Below are 17,613 nucleotides of genomic sequence, written 5' to 3' on the forward strand. Positions count from 1 at the left end.
TAAGTAGCTGCATTTCACGACCTACAGATAACTGGTATCTTGGTTCCTAGGTAAGTGATTTATTGAGGGGGTGCTCCTGGGAGGAACTTGAAAGGAGTGGGAGAAATGGGAAGAAGTTGGACAAAAATGATTTTCGGAGAATATGAATCGCATCACGAAACGTGCCCCACCCAGAGGCAAGAGGGCCGGGCGGCCCCGTCCTCATCGGGCGGGCGGTGGCCGAGCTCCACAGCCATTCCTCTCCCCTGATTCCGCTTCGGGGACATCCCTTCTCCGTGTCCCTTGGCTGGCTTACGGGCACTGCCTCCCACCTCCAGGAGGGGGCGCATTCTGCTGGTCTGGCAAAGCGGGAGGGTGGAAGCCAGGCACGCGACCGAAACCTCACTCACTCACTGGCAGTCAGTGCTGGGACTTCAATGGGAACACTCTCGGCCACAAGCACTAAATGGGAAGGACGGAAGCTGAAGCCGCCGGGGCCACCACGCACCTAAGGATGAAGGCCACCGAGAGGAAAACCGAGTCAGACAGGAAGAGAGAGAAACTGCCCTGGCGACACCAGCTGAGCCCATGGCCCAGCAAGGGCCGCCCCAGGCTTCTCAGTGCACGAGCAAATTCTCTCTGAGCTTAAACTTCTTCGAGTTGGATTTGGGTCCCTTGCTCCCAAGAACTGTGACTCATACCAAAACACTCTCCTGGCTCTTCAGAGACATCACCCATTTTCCTTGCATCCCCGAGAATGAGATGGGTGGGTGTCACGGTTGCCTCTGACCCCCACCACCCTCCGAACCAGATGCAGGTCCCCTAATGACAGGCTTAAAATTCAAACCTTGACCATCTGCTCCCAGCCCCCTGGAAAATCATCTCATGTGTTCGAATGCGAGACACAACTATGACTTTGATGAAAGAAGCCAGTCTTTTCTGTGAAGACGCATTTCCAAAAGACATTGATTAATCTAGTTTTCCATTCTTCTAAGTAAAATAATAGAGAAATCATCCTTTTCTTCCTTGTCTAACTATACAGATGACTGCTTCGCGATTCCTCAAATTTATTGAGTAGCAAAACTGGAAGCCAAGAAAAAAATACATCCTGTGTCCTCAGAAGCATTGACAGCCTCAAGCCGTCAGGACCAAAGCGAGTCTTGCTAAACCAGCTGCAGAAAATCCAAGAAGTGGGGGAAAGTAAACACAAAACCAAACAAAATCAGGGAAAGCCTCTTCCTCTTCGAGGAAGCTTCTAGAGCAAAGCCGTGAAGCGAGTTCTCTTAGCTTGAATGCAGAATTACTTAAAACTCATTAAAAATGTTCCCCATTTCTTAATTGAAAAAAAAACAATATTTATGCATTGAATCTATAATGAAATGTTACTTAAAAGAGTCCAAGTTAATTGAAAATAAACACAACAGAGTGCAACAAAGAATTAAAAAAAAAAAAACAGAGATGAATAAGTTAAAAAAAAATGAAGAGATTTTTCCCCCGTCCACCGAGCAGCTTATTCTACTGTACAGAGTGAGAAGGGGGAGCCCTGCCGACCCAGAAGCAATTTTGAAAGGAAAATAATTGCTTTCATATGAAAACATACAATTTCTTTTGAAGCACTAATGTGTGGATTTTTCAAAACCAAGAACACATTATGCTTAATCCACGTGAATGAAGATAAATGGGCTGTGCATCTCTGGTCCTCGGGCTCTGCCATGGCGCTTTCCGGAACCCCTGTGGCATGTGATCCCCGTTGTTTCGCTATTGAACTTGGAGCTGCTTTCAAGTCAGCGTTGGAGGAGACGTGGGGACTCTGAGAGATGTGCTCGATTTGCCCTTTCGGGAAACAGTGTCAGAGGCACAGTAGGTGCTCAGTAAACAGCTGTGGAGCCTGTGGATGGGAGACTGACTCGCCGAGGCCGCCTCCCCGGGGCCCCGCCCCGGGGCCGAGAGCTGCCAGGCTTCTCAAAGCCACGGGGCAGTAGGAATGGGGTCCTCGCCAGTGTGTGTGCGTGCGTGTGTGTGTGTGTGCGTGCGTGCACGCGCGCACACTTGTTTGAATGTGCATTCATTGCTATCATGCAAAAACTGGGAGATTCCTGGATGGGGAGTTCTGGGTCTCTGGTTTCTCCTTACGGACGGACGGATTAGAAACAATGAGCTGTGATGCTCGCGGACAATAGGCTCCTAAATGCTATTTTAAATTATAAAAATAATGATATAAACAATGTCTCCGCAGCCCTGCAGACTGGGTACTGTCACCGCCCTCGTGGGACAGAGGGCAGAACCGAGACATGGAGGAGCTAAGCGCCCTGGGCAGGACCACGGGGCTCCAGGTGGTGGCATTCAGACTCGAACCCGAGCTGTGGCTTCTCTCCCTCGGCGGCATCTCTGCGCTAGAAGGTTTGCTCTTCACCGCGTGTGCTTTTCTAAAACATGGCCAGTTCGGAAAGAGCACCAACGTGCTTCCAAGTCGGGGAGCACAGAAGCGCCTCACATGCTTGGTGCAGAGCGACGCAGAAGCCCCGTTCCGCGGGCAGAGGCTGGGGGCCGGCCTGCTGGCCGAGCCCGGGGAGAGCACCACGTGCCTCCGGCCCAGCCCGGGAGCCAGGAACGGCCTTCGCGCCGCGGCCGGCCCTCGCCTCCCGTCCCCCCCACCTCGGCACCCTTCTCCCTTCTTCCCCTCCCAGGGCCTCTCGCTCTCAGCGGGACTTCCGCCTTCTCGTCCTTTCTTAATCATTTTCATCCTCGCACATCTGGGAGGCATTTATGCAAGATCAGTGAAACCACACAAAAGGCCGGGGGTCACCTGCGTGCTGAGACAACGGCCAGAGTCGCTTCGCCGGCGGGGGGTCCAGCGATTTCAAAAAGGACCCGGGCTCTGTGCTCGGCCCCCCTCCCTCCCTTTGGCTGCCGCCTCGCAGTTCGCTCGGCCACCTGAACTCCTGAGAACATAAAATCAATCCGAGCCCGGGGGCCCCTGGTGGTCAGAGCAGGTCCCCCCTCGCCAAGTGCAGAGCCCCCCAAGTGAAGCGAGGGCCGGTCCACTCCCAGACACAACGCCTGGCCCAGACCAGGACCCGGAGGGCGGCGCAGTGCCGCAGGCCGGCACTAGGGGGCGCCCTTGAGGTTTGCAAGACGATTTCCATCAAAATAAAAAGTCGTGCTTTGCCTTTTCCGGGTAATAAATTCACAAGGCTTGTTTTTTAACCCCCACCGGAGGTTAAAATAGTTTCAGAAAAAGTTTTGGTAAATTCATGGGTAACTTTTGAGGTTATGTGAGGCTGTTGTCAAAAAAATAAAAAGAAGAAAGAAGAAAAAAAAGAAAACAGAGCCTTTCTCTCTGCTCATGCAAGACCGAGAATCACGGAGCCTGCGAGGGCGGACAGGAGGGGGGCTTGGGGCTTTTGCGTTCTTTCTAGAAGGGTCCACGCAGAGATGTGCTTGACAAGGCCCCCTGATGCCCCTGGGGGGTTGGGAGGGTGGGGGAGCCGAGGGCTCAGCCTGCAGCCCAGGCTCTGCCGGATCAAAGGCTGCCTCTGCGCCTTCTGGATTTTTCCATTGCTCTCACTGCAGTCTGGGGTGAGTGCTGGTCAAGGCTTCTGCACTCGTTCCTTCCTGGCTGGTAATCAAGAGCAAAGCAAAAGTTGCAGTCCCCGGCAGGGGTTAAAAAGAAGGGGACCTCTCTCGGGTTGATAGAAGGGAGACAGGCTGTGAAGGGGGGGGGCGTCGCCCGTTAACTCTGATTCAGAGACTCAAATGCACCGAGTTCATTTTTCAACCTGCCTTTAGCTCGGGGAGAAAAATAAGGAAATTATAGAAAATTGAGAAACAAACATCTCCGAGAGTGCTTTGCACCCGGGGTGCTTAATGAACACTTAATAATTTCAAATGCTAGTACTTAGAAAAATGGCTTTTGTCCATTCCCGGAACGCTAGGTGCCTAGTGGTAAAAACGGAAAGCTGAAAATGACCGAAAATAATCGTTAATGTCCGTGCGGAGGGGGCACAAAAACTGCTTTTTTTTCAGGTCTCGGGAAGTTAAGAAAATAAGCAAGCCAAAATTTTCAGAGTTTTAGCAAAGGAAAAACCTTGGAATTAAACTTGCATTTGTCCTCATTGTTTGAACTTGGGCTCGACTCCTAATTAGGATGGAGAAGAGCCACAATGTCCCCCTCCTAACCCCCTGGGCCATATTGAAAATTAGATGAGGAAAAACATTTGGAGGAAACTCTCCAAAAGCTCACGCAGGAAGCAGCGAGCAGTGGCGGTGGGAGAGGATCCTCCGTGGCCGTGGCCGGCGAGGGCCAGTCTGGATGCAGTCATTAGAGGAAGGCGGCCCCCCCCAGGCAGAGCCGCACTGCTGGAGGGGAGGATTATTCAGATCCCTTTGTCTTCTCAACCCTCCCCTCAGGCAGGACAGGGAGAGGACCAGCTAAAGTGCCCCCAAATACCCTCCCAAATACCACCGAGCTCCCCCTCTGAAATCCACCATTCGTTACTCATTCCTTTGGCTTGCAGATGCCGTCTCCAGGCCTGGGGTGCACATGTAGCCCACAGTCCCCTGGTGTCAGCCATGACAGTCGCCACTTCTACAAAGTCCTTTAGAGTCGACAGGCGGCTTTCGCTGGCCATGTCATGTGGCTCGAGGCTTTGCGCAGTCCCATGAGCTGATTCCTAGACTGGCTTCACGGGGCTTTCAAGGGCGGGGTTAAAAACGAATGAGGAAGGTGAAACCTACGAACTCGGGAACTTACCCCCCAGCCCCATTTTCCGAAGATCTGGAGCCCGAGAAGGCAGTAAGAAGAAAAGCCAGAACGCAAAGGAACTCTTCGGAATCCAAAAGCAAAACGTCCTCCCCTGTACCAGTCTTGGTGCAGCAAAGAGTTAGGCAGACGTTAATGACGCATTAGCATCAACACAAGACCAGGTACCGGGAGGTCGGTGAAGGACCAGGCGAGCTGAGCCCCGAGCCCTGCAGCTTCCCGTGCCCCAGCTGGGCGTCGCCGACCACGGCAGAGACCCTCACTTCTCCTCCAGCCCCTCCTCTGATTCCATTTGGCTCCTGCCTCCAGTGCTCCGCATAGGAAATTCTAGAACAAGACCCATGCTTCTCTTGTGGGCTCTGCTGAGAAGGCGTGCTCCCAACCCCAAGGTGAGAAGGGCTTTTAGCACTTTCTAGAAAGTCTTTCAAAAGCAGGACAGTGCCCATTTCAGGTTTGGGATCGAAAGTCAGTCAGTCAGTCTGTCTGTCTGTCTGTCCATTTTTAACATAAACACACATTTATCTTTCAACTTCTCTTGAGAGGCCGCCGGGGCCCCGCCCTGCCGCCGCCCCCCGGGACGCGGCTGCCTTTCCACCTTCCGTCTGCACAGAAATCGGAATTCGGAACATGTCATTCCGTTTCTCCAGGAGTCCATTAGTGATTGCCAAGGGAAACACTTAGCATTTTAGATAAATAAGCAAATAGTAGTTAAGTGCTGTGCGCCTCAGTTTCCAGCAGTTTAGTGTGTACGGCAAAAAAAAAAAAAAATCTTTATGATCCAAGGAGGGAAAAGGAGGATAAAGGACGACAGCCCCGGGGTCTCAGGCGGCCGCTGCGCTCCCTCCTGCGGGGGGCCGGGGGGGGGGGCCTGGGGACGGGCGGCAGCGCGGCCCCCCTGCCGAGCTCCTGCGTGTGCCGGCCCACTCCGCCCGCCTCGCTCCAGCCGCCTCGTCAGGCCCTGTCATTTGGCAGCTTAATCATATCAGCGCGCTTACCGCATTGCATCTGTAATGACTTGTTTACCAGTCTGTGCCGGCTCCCTCGCCAGACGGGGCCCTCCCTAAGGACAGGGGCCGCGTCGTGTTCCTGTTCGCCTCCCCTCCCGCTCCCACACACGGCCTGGCACGGCGCGGGCCCCGGTGGCTGCACGGGAACCGCGGGCTGAGTGACTCTCATCTATGTCACAGAGGGGTCTCGGTTCACCGACCCGTCCCTAAGCATCTTGAGAGGAGGCCTCGTACCACCTTCTGCTTCTCCCCTCTCGGGGGCCGGGAGGGGGCTCGACCGCTCACAGGCGCATGCCGGACTCCATCGACCCATGAGTCAGAGGTGCCCGGGGCCTCTGCGGCGTTGACCAGCTTGGCCGCCCCGCCTTCTTCTGCAAAACCGTCGCTCCCTTACCCTTAGTGGCCGTAGCTGAGGTGGCCCAGCGCACGCCTCCACACGCTCGAATCCCGGGGGGATGGCTTCGGGAGAGACACGTGACCCCCACCGGGCCGACGGGATTCGGTTTGGGGACTTGGCTTATGAAAGGGAGTCAAGCCGACATGAGTGCGGACAGGCTGGGCAGGGGCCAGCGGAGTCGGGGGCGATGACCCAGAGGGAGAAGGAGCCAAGAGATGGGGGAAACTGAGTCCCGGTGACACCATTCGCATCTCTGGGCCCGGCCAGGCCCGAAGCCATCGTCTCTTGTTACACGAGATGATGAACGTTTTGGTCTCGGCCAACTCGACTCGAGTCCCCCTCGCAGCCCAGTGTCCTTCCTAAACCAGACACGCAGAGTGGACGCTGCCACCACCAGTAGCTCCATCTCAGAGCGGGGTGTCTGCCGGGGGACCCTAAAAGCCTGCAAAGGGCACCACCGCAGCCCCGCGAGCCTTCTCAGTCTATCCCGGGGGTCTGGGCCGTGGCCCCCAATCCCAGACTGAACCCGAAGGGGCGGGGAAATTCATGTCTCCGGCTTCTGCGTACAGCGAGGGCGGAAGGCCGGCTCAGCCTTCGCCTGAAGCCTCACACGTTGCTCTGCTCTCCCGAGCTCCCCGGCGCCCGGAGCCTCCTGGGACTTAGCTGAGTAACGCTCGGGGCTCGGCAGCCTGCAAATCAATTAGTCTCTTCGGCAAGTCGCTAACCGGGTCTAATGAATTGGCGAGGCACAGAGGAAGGCCTGCGTGGCTCGGTGTCCTCTGCAGTGACGGGGCTCTCTCTCGGGGCAGGCTGAGAGGGACATCGTGCCTCGGCTGGGGAACAAATCTATTACTATTTGGAGAGAACATCAGGACCCAGTGGGCTTGAAGTTTGGTCAAGAGAAACTCACTTCTCTGTGCTTAAAAAAAAAAAAAAAGTGGCATCGTCCCTTCACGCTTTTTCCCGCTGGATAACGCCAGCCTTCCACGGGGTCCGTCTGGGCGAGCACCGCCCCCCACCCCCGCCCCGCTGGGGAGCAAGGTCAGGTGGAAAGGCCCCCTTCTCCAAGGGTATTAAAAGCGGCACCTTTTACCCGTCTCGCAGGTATTTTTAAAAGCTTGAAAGATCAAGGAAAGAAGTCCTCTGATGCGCCACCGACGGGAATGTAACTTGGAAATGTCTCTTGAAACACCTGCAACATGACGCCCAGCAACCCCGCGGCCCCTCTCCTCGGGTCTTCCCTAGAGACGGCGTCTGCTCCGGCCAGGGATCGGGAGGGGGACGGTGGGCCAGGCGGACGTCAGCCTCGTCTATCTATTGCAACGTGTTAAAAGAGGTTATCACGCATGACGACACGTGTAATTAAAGACTGATAATTAACTTTCTTGTTCCTCTAGGGGGAGCATCACTTTTTCCAAGTCCTGTTTCAGCGCGAACATGCCCGGCCTGCCTGAGGCACCTTCTGCCCAGCCCCCTGGCGCCCCTGTCCTCCCAGGCCCTGCTCCACCCTGCACCGGGGTGGTCTTGTTAAAACCTCCATCAGACTCTCTCCTGCCCTCCTCCCCCGGACCCAGCCCTCCAGTGGCTCCCCATTGTTCTCAGGAGAAAGGGGAGCCCCCCCCACACACTAAGGTCTGCAAACCCCTGCAGACGTGGGGGTCTCCTCCATCTCCTCCCTCAGTGCCTGGGGCGTTTCTCTCCCCATGAACAGCTGGACAGCCTGCCCGCCCTGGCTGGGGCCGACATCCCAATGTACAGGGAAGGTACAGTCAGTCGTCAAGCGGGAGCAGGGGCCTGGTTAGACTGCCGTCCCGCGGCCTCTGCGGCCAACTCTGTGGAATGTAGCGTTCACACCTGCGCAAGGCGAGGCTTCACGGACCTTGAGGAAATGCTGGGGTAGTTGATCCCAGCCAGCGGGGGTCCTACTGACCACGAAGGGGGTGTGGCGGCACTGGCCAGAGTCCCAGGAGGGGCTCAGACCCCGGGGGGGGGGGAGGCAGGGGGGATGATTCTCAAGCTCAGAGTTCAATAACTCTGAGCATCACGGAGAGAAGGCTCTGTTCGTCACCTGCCTAACTGAGGAGAGAGGAAAGGATCAGCCGGGCGCTAAGCAGCACGTCCGGGCCTCCAAGGGGCAGAGGGAGCGAATCGGGGCCCACGCCCAATTCCAGCCAGAGCCTGTGCAGATGAGCACTGTTCCATGGGGGCTTTATTCTGGAAGCTTCTCTGAATGGCACATGATGTTGGCTTTCCGTGTTTAATGACGGTAAAGTTTCTCTTTAAGATAAATATATTTCTGTTTTATGTAAAACCAAAAAACAAATTAGATAAAACGTATTTACGGTTTGTTGTCAGTGAGCCTGAAAGGTACCGTAAGCCAATAGTGGCCAAGGTGACACCAGGTGTGACGGTTCTGAAGGTGGCAGGGGAATCGTCTGACTCTGGGGACCACGGCTGACCGCCAGGTGTGCCTCGTCCCCGAACGCCTCTCCGTGTCCGGCTCCTCCGTCCGCACACGTCACCCATCGCAAGCATGGCGGGGGCGGGGGGTTCAGCGAGGACGAACCCTGAACTGCGAGGAGCTCCTGAGCCCAGCTGTGGAGACAGTTTCCTAAAACCTCACTTTAAAATGCAGCCCCGGACGCCGCCGGGTTTACTGCTCCGAGCCGGGCCAGCTGCAGGGAATCGCAAAGCCATAAACGCGGCGCAGTCCTTAGCACTCGGTACGGCCTCTCCCTCGATGGATGCGATCCGGCCGCACGCGCTCCTCTCCCGCCGCCCAATTTCAGCCCCGCGCACCGCACCGTGCCGGGGGAAGCCGCTCGGCTCCCACGCGCCCAGCCAAAGCCCGATTCATTAACCCCCGAGCACATCGACGTTCCCCGCTCGGCTCCGCAAAACGCGTTTCTGAGGACATGGACGCGAGCACTCCGTGCGCCGGGGGAAACGGAACAGGGCTCCGCGGGTGCGGCGGGTCCCTGGAACACGAAGGGTTTCGGTAATAAAATAAATAAGTAAGAGCCGACGTGTCATCGGCTTGAGAGCAAGAGATGTGCGTGGAAACACAACGCAGAACAAACCTAATTATGAGGTTCTTTTTTTTTTCGCAGCCCAGGGCCGATGACCGCGATGTCAGGAGACCGGCAACGGGGCCGCGCGCTGATGAGCTCGAAGCTCCCCGAGACGACGACGTCCCCCTTGAAATGCAAACAGAGTTCGGGGTCGTCGTGCTGAACCCCACCGCACCCCACGTGCGGAAATGGAAGGCGCTGCTCCCTCCAGAGCAGAGCCCTCCTGGGGAGACGCGCAGCAGGGGCCGCGTGACCGCGGCCGGGGCGGGGCCAGGGCGGCGGCGCCCACTCGTGTGGACGCGCGCGCTTTGCAACTGCTGCGGCTAATGGAAACGGCACTCGAACGGGAACACGCGGGTGTGTGTGCACACGCGCACACGCACACACACCTGCGAAGCGTCTCTCCTCGGTTGAGACCCCAACTTGGGACGTGAACACTGTGGAGACCATTTCCCTGACAAGATTCGGGGGTGAACTCCCCCTTAAGCCACAGGAGGAGATGGTCTTTCGCCGACCTCCGCCCGCTGGCTCAGGTTGGCGGGGGCGGGGGGGTGGGTAGTTGCCCCGCCCCCTGCCCCAGTTCCAAAGCCGGTCCCGGAACGACAGGTGTTCAGGTGAGATGAGAAACCACCCCGGCGGTGACCCTTCACACGCACGGCCTAAACCCCGACTTTGGAAAGGCGCTGTCCCCCACACTGCCCGAAAGACGCAGACCAATATCTTGGCTAATCCCCACCTCAACAAAACCAATCCATTAAAATGTCACAACGGTCTTAGAGGCTTAATGCTGAAACCGAATGGCGCGCCCTGGGCACAGCCAAGTGGGGACACTTGAGAATTTCTCACTCCGCTCCTCGGAGGGAGGATTTGCTGTTTCTCTCCAAATCAGCCCGGCGGCTGGCCTTTTCTCTTCCGTCACTGCGGCTGGCACCCAACCACCTGTGCTCAAGAACCTGCTCGGAGGTGTAGACACAAATTACGTTCTAATAATTGGGTCCATAGGTTTTCAAAGATAACTTTGAATGCAGGTGGCTTTGACTAAAGGGCTGGCTTTGGAAATGAACCCCCACTTAAGATCCGGCCCCTCGGAGTGAGTGCGAGACAGGGTCCCAGGCCAAAGGGCATCAAAGTGAACATCTTTGGATTCATTGTCACCGTCGTGTTGACCTTTTGTCTGTAAAACCGAGGTGAGTTTAGACAGCTGTCCGTAAGGTGAAAGGTAGCAATGCCACAAAATTGAATCAGCAAAGGGGTAGGGGAAGCTGGAAGGTGTTTTTGAGATGAAAAAGTTTCTTCGCTGAAGAAAAGAAACATGAAGCTTCTTTGACGCTGGTCAGCCCACTGCCATCCTAACTAGACGCGCACTGGGCCCTTCTGCTACGGGTCTCCATGACACCCTCGGAGGTGAGAACTTCCGGTTACACACCCCTTTCCTCATTCCCAAATCTCCAAGGATCTGGGGGCTGGGTCGATGGTCCTTTCGGCTGAGGCCGAGCTTCGAGGAAGCTCGAGGTAAGAGACTTGCTTCCGCTTGTTCAGTCGCTCACTGAAAAAGCCCTCACCAAGGACCCCCCACCATGCCGGACGCTGCAACGAGGCGAGGTGACCGGTCAGCGTGGGAAACGAGGGCCTTAGCAACTGAAATCCCCGCCACTGGGGAAAGGCCGCCCAGAATGAATTCATCCGCCACTGGGGGCCGAAATTTTATAGTAAATAGTAAAGAATTAGGGACTTCAAGAATTTATCTTGAAAAACAACAAAACCAAGACCCGTCCCGATCCGATTCCTCTTGTTCATGTGCCACCTCGTCAGACGCTGCCCGTGGGTATGAATGGACCCAGTGGTCACTCCCATCAACTTCATGAGATTCTATGTCTTGAGCATGAGTTGTGGTTTCGCTTGGTGATCAAGATATATTACACTGTAAAAGTCACTCTGAGGGGCAGGGATGGGCGCCAACGGTAAGGAGAGAGCGAGAGTTTTCAGCAGTTAATCAGGGCAGGTCCTCAGCCCATCTCCGACTCGGGTGTCCATCAAGAATGTTTGGACCATAAGACCTTAGATGTGTATTGTCTTTGTCACATTGAGTCACACTTGACATCTGAGAACCCTCTTTTACCGATCCCTTCAACGAGGCAGCTTGCGTCTCCGAGATCAGATCTGCCCGACGCCGTACCCCGGCCTCGATATTGAAGCGGACATGGGTGAGAAAGGACGTTCTCCGAAATATCATGCTCCTGTCCAGGCGCAGCGCCTCTGCCCTGGGCCGTCTGCTAAGTCATATGACAAGAAGCTTCCAGCTCCCCCAGCCCCCTTGCCGGAAACTCAGATGGGGCGGACCACTGAATTTTAGGTTAAAAAAAAAAAAGACTCAGCTCTCAGGAGAGTCTCAAAAACTCCAATCACTATAAAACCTTATAAATTAGGTCTTTATCCTTCATAACTCCTCTGGCCTTCTGCTTACAGATGACTTCCCTGCCAAGCCATCTGTTAATTCAAATGATTAGTACCAAGCTATCGGAATAGTTTAAAAGAGAGGGAAATTAAGCATCCCTTTTAAAAAATGTTTTTTAATAACATCCTCTCTCTCTCATCTTCATAAATTATTGACAGGAAGATTTTTCCAAAAATAAAGAAGATAAAACACCAGTTATAACATCTTACTTCAGCCCCTGGACACAAGTATTCCTGGCTACTTATTTTCAAATGTTTCCTTGGTTCTAGTTGGCCAAACGGATCGAGGCCAACGGTTTTCCCTACCGTGTAATCCCCTCCCCACAAAGGTTATTATCGATCTCTTTGTTGGATTTTATCGAGTCTTCCCCAGAAACGGGCCCTCCGGTCGCCCGAAACAGATCATCCTATCATCATCCTGCCAGAGAACACGGGTCCACTTCTTTAAAAACATACACACTGGCAGGTACTCACTAGCGCACGTGTGCGTGTGTGCACGCGCGCACTCACGCACACACACGCACAGTGAGGTCGTCTCCCTCACCGAGAAGCCAGCTCTGATCTCTCCACCCAAAACCCACCAGGTCGAAGGAGACAAGATGTTGTTTGCGAGTAGCGGACGACCAAGGCCCGTCTCGGTTCCGTTGAAGTCACAGCTCGTTGTCTTCAGACACCCAGGCTCTCAGCATGCCCGTCACTGTCACTCTGCCGTGACATATCGTTATCGCCAAGTGGTGGCGACATCATCCCCACCCCCTTGATTTCCAGGCGGCGTCGATGCCAACGCGCTCTCCCGCCCGGCAACGCGAGCGAGTCCATCAGGGTCTGTCCGCCGCGGCCTCGGCCGCCAGCGCCCGGGTCCCCTGACACTTCAGGAAGGAGCCGGGCATGACAAACGCTCCCTGGGCCAACGCGGAGGTTGCGCCCCGGGGCCTCGCACCTGGGTTCTTCCTGTCCGCAGGGGAGGGAGCCCTTTGAAATGGGTACCAGTGGCCCTCTGCTCCAATAGCAAACACGAAGACGCAGACACTTGTCACCACTCCAGGCTGTTCCTGTCACGTTACTACCTACACTGCGGGACTCCGCTCTCAGGGAGAATTTCAACTATGGATTTCGTTTCTGGTTTTGTTTTTCTGTTCAGGTCTGGTTTTATCTAGCACCCCTCAGCTCCCCCAGTCTGCACTTCAGATTTGGGAATGAGAGTCGATGCTGAAATGAGACACATGTAGAGTTGGGGTTTCTCCCAGCATGGGGGCGCGGGGCGGGGTCGGGGGGGCGGAGTCTGGAGATGGTGGATGGTGGATGGTGGATGGTCGGTCCACGTGGGAGGGAAGCTTTAAAGGGAAGAGGGGGCGAAGAGGACCATGGAATTCAGAGGCTTCCCAAGTGGTCTCTCAGGGTCACCATGAGCGGCGCATGTGCAAGTGAGGGAGAGGCCCCCGCTCCCACTGGGGGCGCTGGGGACAGACGTGGGGGCTGGGCCGGACGGGCTGGACGGCGGCGGGATTTCAGCCCCTGCTGCCGCGATCCGTGCGCCGCACGAAGAGGCCCCGCCCACCCTCCGGCCAGCCCGCCCCTGGGCCTTCTTCCCAAGGAGGTGCTAGTGAGTCCCCAAGTCCGATCCGCTGGATGGTGTTGAAAGGGGTGCCGTCGCCCGAGCGCGCCCCATGGGCGCCCTCATCGGCTGCGTCGACTCGGGGTGACGGGGGTGAGCATCATGGCCACCGAAGATGGAGGAAGGGCAAAGCCGGTTCCCCGGCTGTGTGTGCACCCGGCCCCCACGCCGCTCACCCCAGCCTCTCCCACGGGGCCCGAACCCCACATTCCTGGGGCCCTGCTTTTTCCTTCCACAGCCGGCCATCCCGCTGAGCGAGCGAACCCCTACTTCAGTTTAAATTCTCACTGAGGAACAAGACGAATGCCTGCGTGTGCCTGCCCGATCGGGGGTTGGGGGCCGGGGCGCCGGGAGGGGGAGCACGGATTGCCCTCTGCCTGGAGGGGGCGCGGCAGCCACGCGGAGGTGGAGGAGGCGTGTCTGGCCGACTGTCCTTAGGGGCCAAAACTTCAGACACCAGACAGAGCCCAGGGTCAGCCCTGGAGCCGAACAGACAACAACCAGCCATGAAAGGGTGGTAATTCCGTCCCCGCTGCCCAGACGGGAGCCACGGCCTTTGCCCAGATGGTCCCCATGTTCCCCAGTCAACACCCTGCAAGCGAGGCTGCGCCGGGGCTCACCGCTGCTGGGGGGCGAGGGGGAGAGGCAGGAGAAGTTGAGGTCCAGAGAAGTTAAGCCGTGCGTGCAGGTCGCCCAGCGATTAGAACAGAAAAGAGCCCTCGTTCCAGGAAGCGGTCCCCGTCAGTCCACCCTTTATTCATCTCCACGCCCGAGGACGCGGGCTTGCCGCCTCCCATGGAAGCGATGTTCCCTCCACCCTCACACGTAACAAGTCCTCGGGTTTCCGTTTCACGTGGACCCTCGAGCCCGTCCACTGACCTGTTGTAGGCCCGCAGTGGCCCTGTGCAGAGGATCGAGTGAACCTCCTTTTCAGAGACGGGGAAAGGGGGCGGCACCGGGGGTTCTGACTCACATCTCCTGGGTCCTGCGGGGGTCGCAGGCCCTGCACACGTGGCCCGTCCTCACAGATGTTTGTTGACATCTCGATATCGGGTTCCCAGCCCATCTCGCTGGGTATTCTCACCCCGTACCCCATCCACTAGTTTAGGGTCACACCCACCGTCTCACAAATGTCACACATCTGTCATCACCCTGCAGGCATCTGTCCCCCCGCTGAGCTTCGGGCCCCCGAGGGCAAGGATGGCCGTCTCTGGCTCATCCTGCATCCCCGACAGCCCGGTGCCTCTCCGCGTCCCATCTGGACTCACCTCCCAGGAGAACGTTACCTGCCGTGTGTGAAGACGGCCGCCCGAGGATCCCGCGTGGGTCCGGTGCCGCGAGTGGCGGAGGGGGGCAGTCTTTCCTCGGCACCCAGAGTGGCTTGCGCAGTCTTCCCACGCTCAGCTGGACGCGGCTCTGCAGGAAGCTCCCCCGGTACCTGCGGGACGGAGAAGCACACATTCCGCCACCTGCCTCGGGAGCGCGTGCCCAGAAGCCCGCACATAGTCCCAGAAAGGCGACGCTCAGCCGAGAAAACCCGAGCCCCCGTGGGGCGCCTGGGAGCCCCACATCTCGTCAGCACGATGAACGCCCTGTCCCTGCCGACGTGCGAATGGTAACGGGACCTAAGTCATGAACTTGCGGTTGGGACCAACCGAGACGACGCTTACCAAACGGTTCCCATGCCGCTCGGCATGCAACGAGGGCTTCACGAAGGCCCCTCGCGGTCACCAGATACCGAACCGGATGGTCTTACGGCGTGGCAGACAGGCCATTAGAGCCTCGTCATGACGGAACGTGCTGTCATCCGCACGGACCAGTGCAGTAGCCACCGAACTGCTGAGCATGTGCAACGACCTTGATGTGTCTGGGGAACCGAGTTCCACATTTTATTTCATCTTAATGAACCTGAATAGCCACACGTGGACAACCGCCGTCCTGGACAACGCAGGCCCGAAGGGTCTCCTCTGAGCGTCCCGGGCTTTCCATCTGGAAAAGCCTTTCCAGATTACCTCGTCTACTCTCCAAAACCAAGTATTCACACCCCCGTGGGCAGGCATGACAACGGCCGGGAACGGAAACTCCAGACCTCCCGTTTACAGTCACCGTCCACGAGCCCTCCTCACGTCTGTGCCGCACGCCCTGAACAAGCCACATAGTCACGGGTAGGGTAGAACGTGTGTGTCTCATGCAAAAGGAACGGGCATGTATTTATCAGGCCGCAGGCTCAAAACTGTTTACTAGTAAGGATGCGCGACTAGAAACGGGCCAGCACCCTAGTCCGGCGCCCCTGGGGGCAGGTGACAGAGCTGAGACGCAGAGAGGCGGCCTGTGACGTGAAGACTCGGGGTGCAGGTGTAGCTGGCCTCGGACCCGGTGCCTGCGCCACTCTGGCGAGGTCGCTGTTAGGGGGCGGCTCTGTGCCCCACTTCTAGCTGCCTGGTCGAGACGCAAACACTCCCTCCTCCTCCCAAACCTCGAGTCGCAGGAACCCCACGCCCGTGACGCTCTTCAGAACCACCTGGCCGGGGAGGAAGGTGCAGCCTCCACTGGGCCAGGTTCCCGTGATCGCCAGGGCTGCTCGCGGATCTTAAATGAGGTCTGCAGAGCGAACGCAGTGCCCTCTTGGGCACCGGCTTTTACCGCGTCCATGGTGAGAAAGAGGCTTTGTGTTCATCTTTTCCACCGCGTGGGTGGGGAAAGGCTCCTCTCCCACGACGCCCTGGCCCCCTGGCCGCGTGCAGGAGCTGTCAGTCCCCGGGGACGCCGGCCTTGTTCTTTGCAGCAGCCCATCCCTGCCTGTCAAGACCCCAGGGTGACGAAGGCGCTCTCTGAGCCAGGGCGGGAAGCCACAGGGCTGCTGGTCATCGCAAACCCCTGAACCAGTCAGGGCTCCCGCTGGGCCTGGGCAGAGTGCGATTTCAAACGGCAGGACGAGGGGAGGAAGGACGATGGGGGGTCGCCTTTGCCCCCGAGTCAGTGGGTGACTGCCGCGCGCACGGCAGGGGTTAAGAATGGCACAGCTCGAAATGCGAGGAGGTTTCGCTTTGGGAAAATGGACAGGAAAGTCACTTCACTCAATGAAAATAACGAGGAGCCTGCTAGGAGTGTCCCAGCCCCCAAATTCAGACCTCATTAGGGTGGAATTTGGACCCTTCGGCCTTGGTGGGGGCCCAAATGGTTCTTGGCATTGTCTTCAAAGTAATGTTTTGTTCAGTCATGGGCAGGGGCTGTTTCTTCCTCTCCTGGATTCTCCCAGAATGCCGTGCAAGCGCGCAGCCCCTCCCGGGGACGGACCACCCCAGGAAGGAACGGCTGGGGCGCAGCGGGGGCCGCATCTCGCCATCCCCAGCCCTGCCGGGCCTCCGGCCACTGCGCAGGGGCGGCAAGCGCCCCTCACCCTCGCCGGGCTGCAGGTCTACACTGGGCACCCAGAGGGTCGGCTACTAACGGCTCACGCTTACCCCTCCTCTAGAGGCCACCCTTGCCGGATAGGAGCCGTCTTGCCCGGAGGGACCCGAGGGAGTTTGCACACCCCCAGGAAAGGCCCTTAATGACTATCTGTCACGAAATAGGGCAGCTTAGTCCCCGTGTCTCTGTGCAGGTCGGGCTCCGTGGCGCCCTTCCCACTCCAGAGCTCCCCGTGGCACCAGGCGGGGCTGGACGCCCAACACCAAATCTTGGCTCGGCTCTTCGCTCGCCCTGTTAGGAGCCGCCTGAGGGCCTGGCCCCCCGAAGCTGCCCGTCTCAGGCTCCGTTTCCAGGGAGCGCGAGCTCAGACGCGGGATCCGAGCGTCTCCCCTTCTCCCTCCCGTTCACCCGCTTCTCCCAAGGACCCTCGCTCGGGTGTGGCTGACGAACACCCCTCAGGACACACCCGTGCCTATAAACACGTAGCGTCGCTGTGCGTGTGACGTGAAACCACAGAGCTATTCCTTTCCTCTCTTCATTTCCACTCAAGGCTGTGTTTATGAGACCAATCTAGATTTCTGTATTCACGTCTAATTTGCTGCTTTTAGCCGGCCTGGATGGTCCTTCACTTTGTTTTTTTAATAAGCTACCGTTTCAGGTCCAAATTTTAAATCTAACTCCTACGCGTGGTGTACCCTGTCTCTCGGCCTCTCTCTGTAGCTCTTCTTTTAAGGGCCCGCATTACTGACGCTAATGAAACATCAGTATGATCTACGTGTTTACAGACCTCATGGAAAACTCATCAAAAAAAAGCCACCTCACCTCCTACCAGCTCCGGCAGCAACACAACCAGCTGCCTGGCCAAGGTCAAGAGCTCAGGGGGCACCCGAAGCGGCTGGAGTCTAGTGGGAAGCTCA

General features: G+C 57.2%; 1 protein-coding gene across 1 annotated transcript in view; it reads right to left on the reverse strand.

The window, feature by feature from the left end:
- Positions 1 to 17,613, reverse strand: part of ZNF831 (zinc finger protein 831) — a 76,484-nt gene that overhangs the window by 25,211 nt on the left and 33,660 nt on the right. Inside the window, exon 4 of the mRNA XM_036229669.1 lies at positions 14,572 to 14,723. Coding sequence (XP_036085562.1) covers positions 14,572 to 14,723 — 152 coding nt within the window. The remainder of the gene's footprint in view (positions 1 to 14,571; positions 14,724 to 17,613) is intronic.

This window comes from Rousettus aegyptiacus, unplaced genomic scaffold (genome assembly GCF_014176215.1).
Source record: "Rousettus aegyptiacus isolate mRouAeg1 unplaced genomic scaffold, mRouAeg1.p scaffold_m13_p_12, whole genome shotgun sequence".
Lineage (NCBI taxonomy): Eukaryota > Metazoa > Chordata > Mammalia > Chiroptera > Pteropodidae > Rousettus > Rousettus aegyptiacus.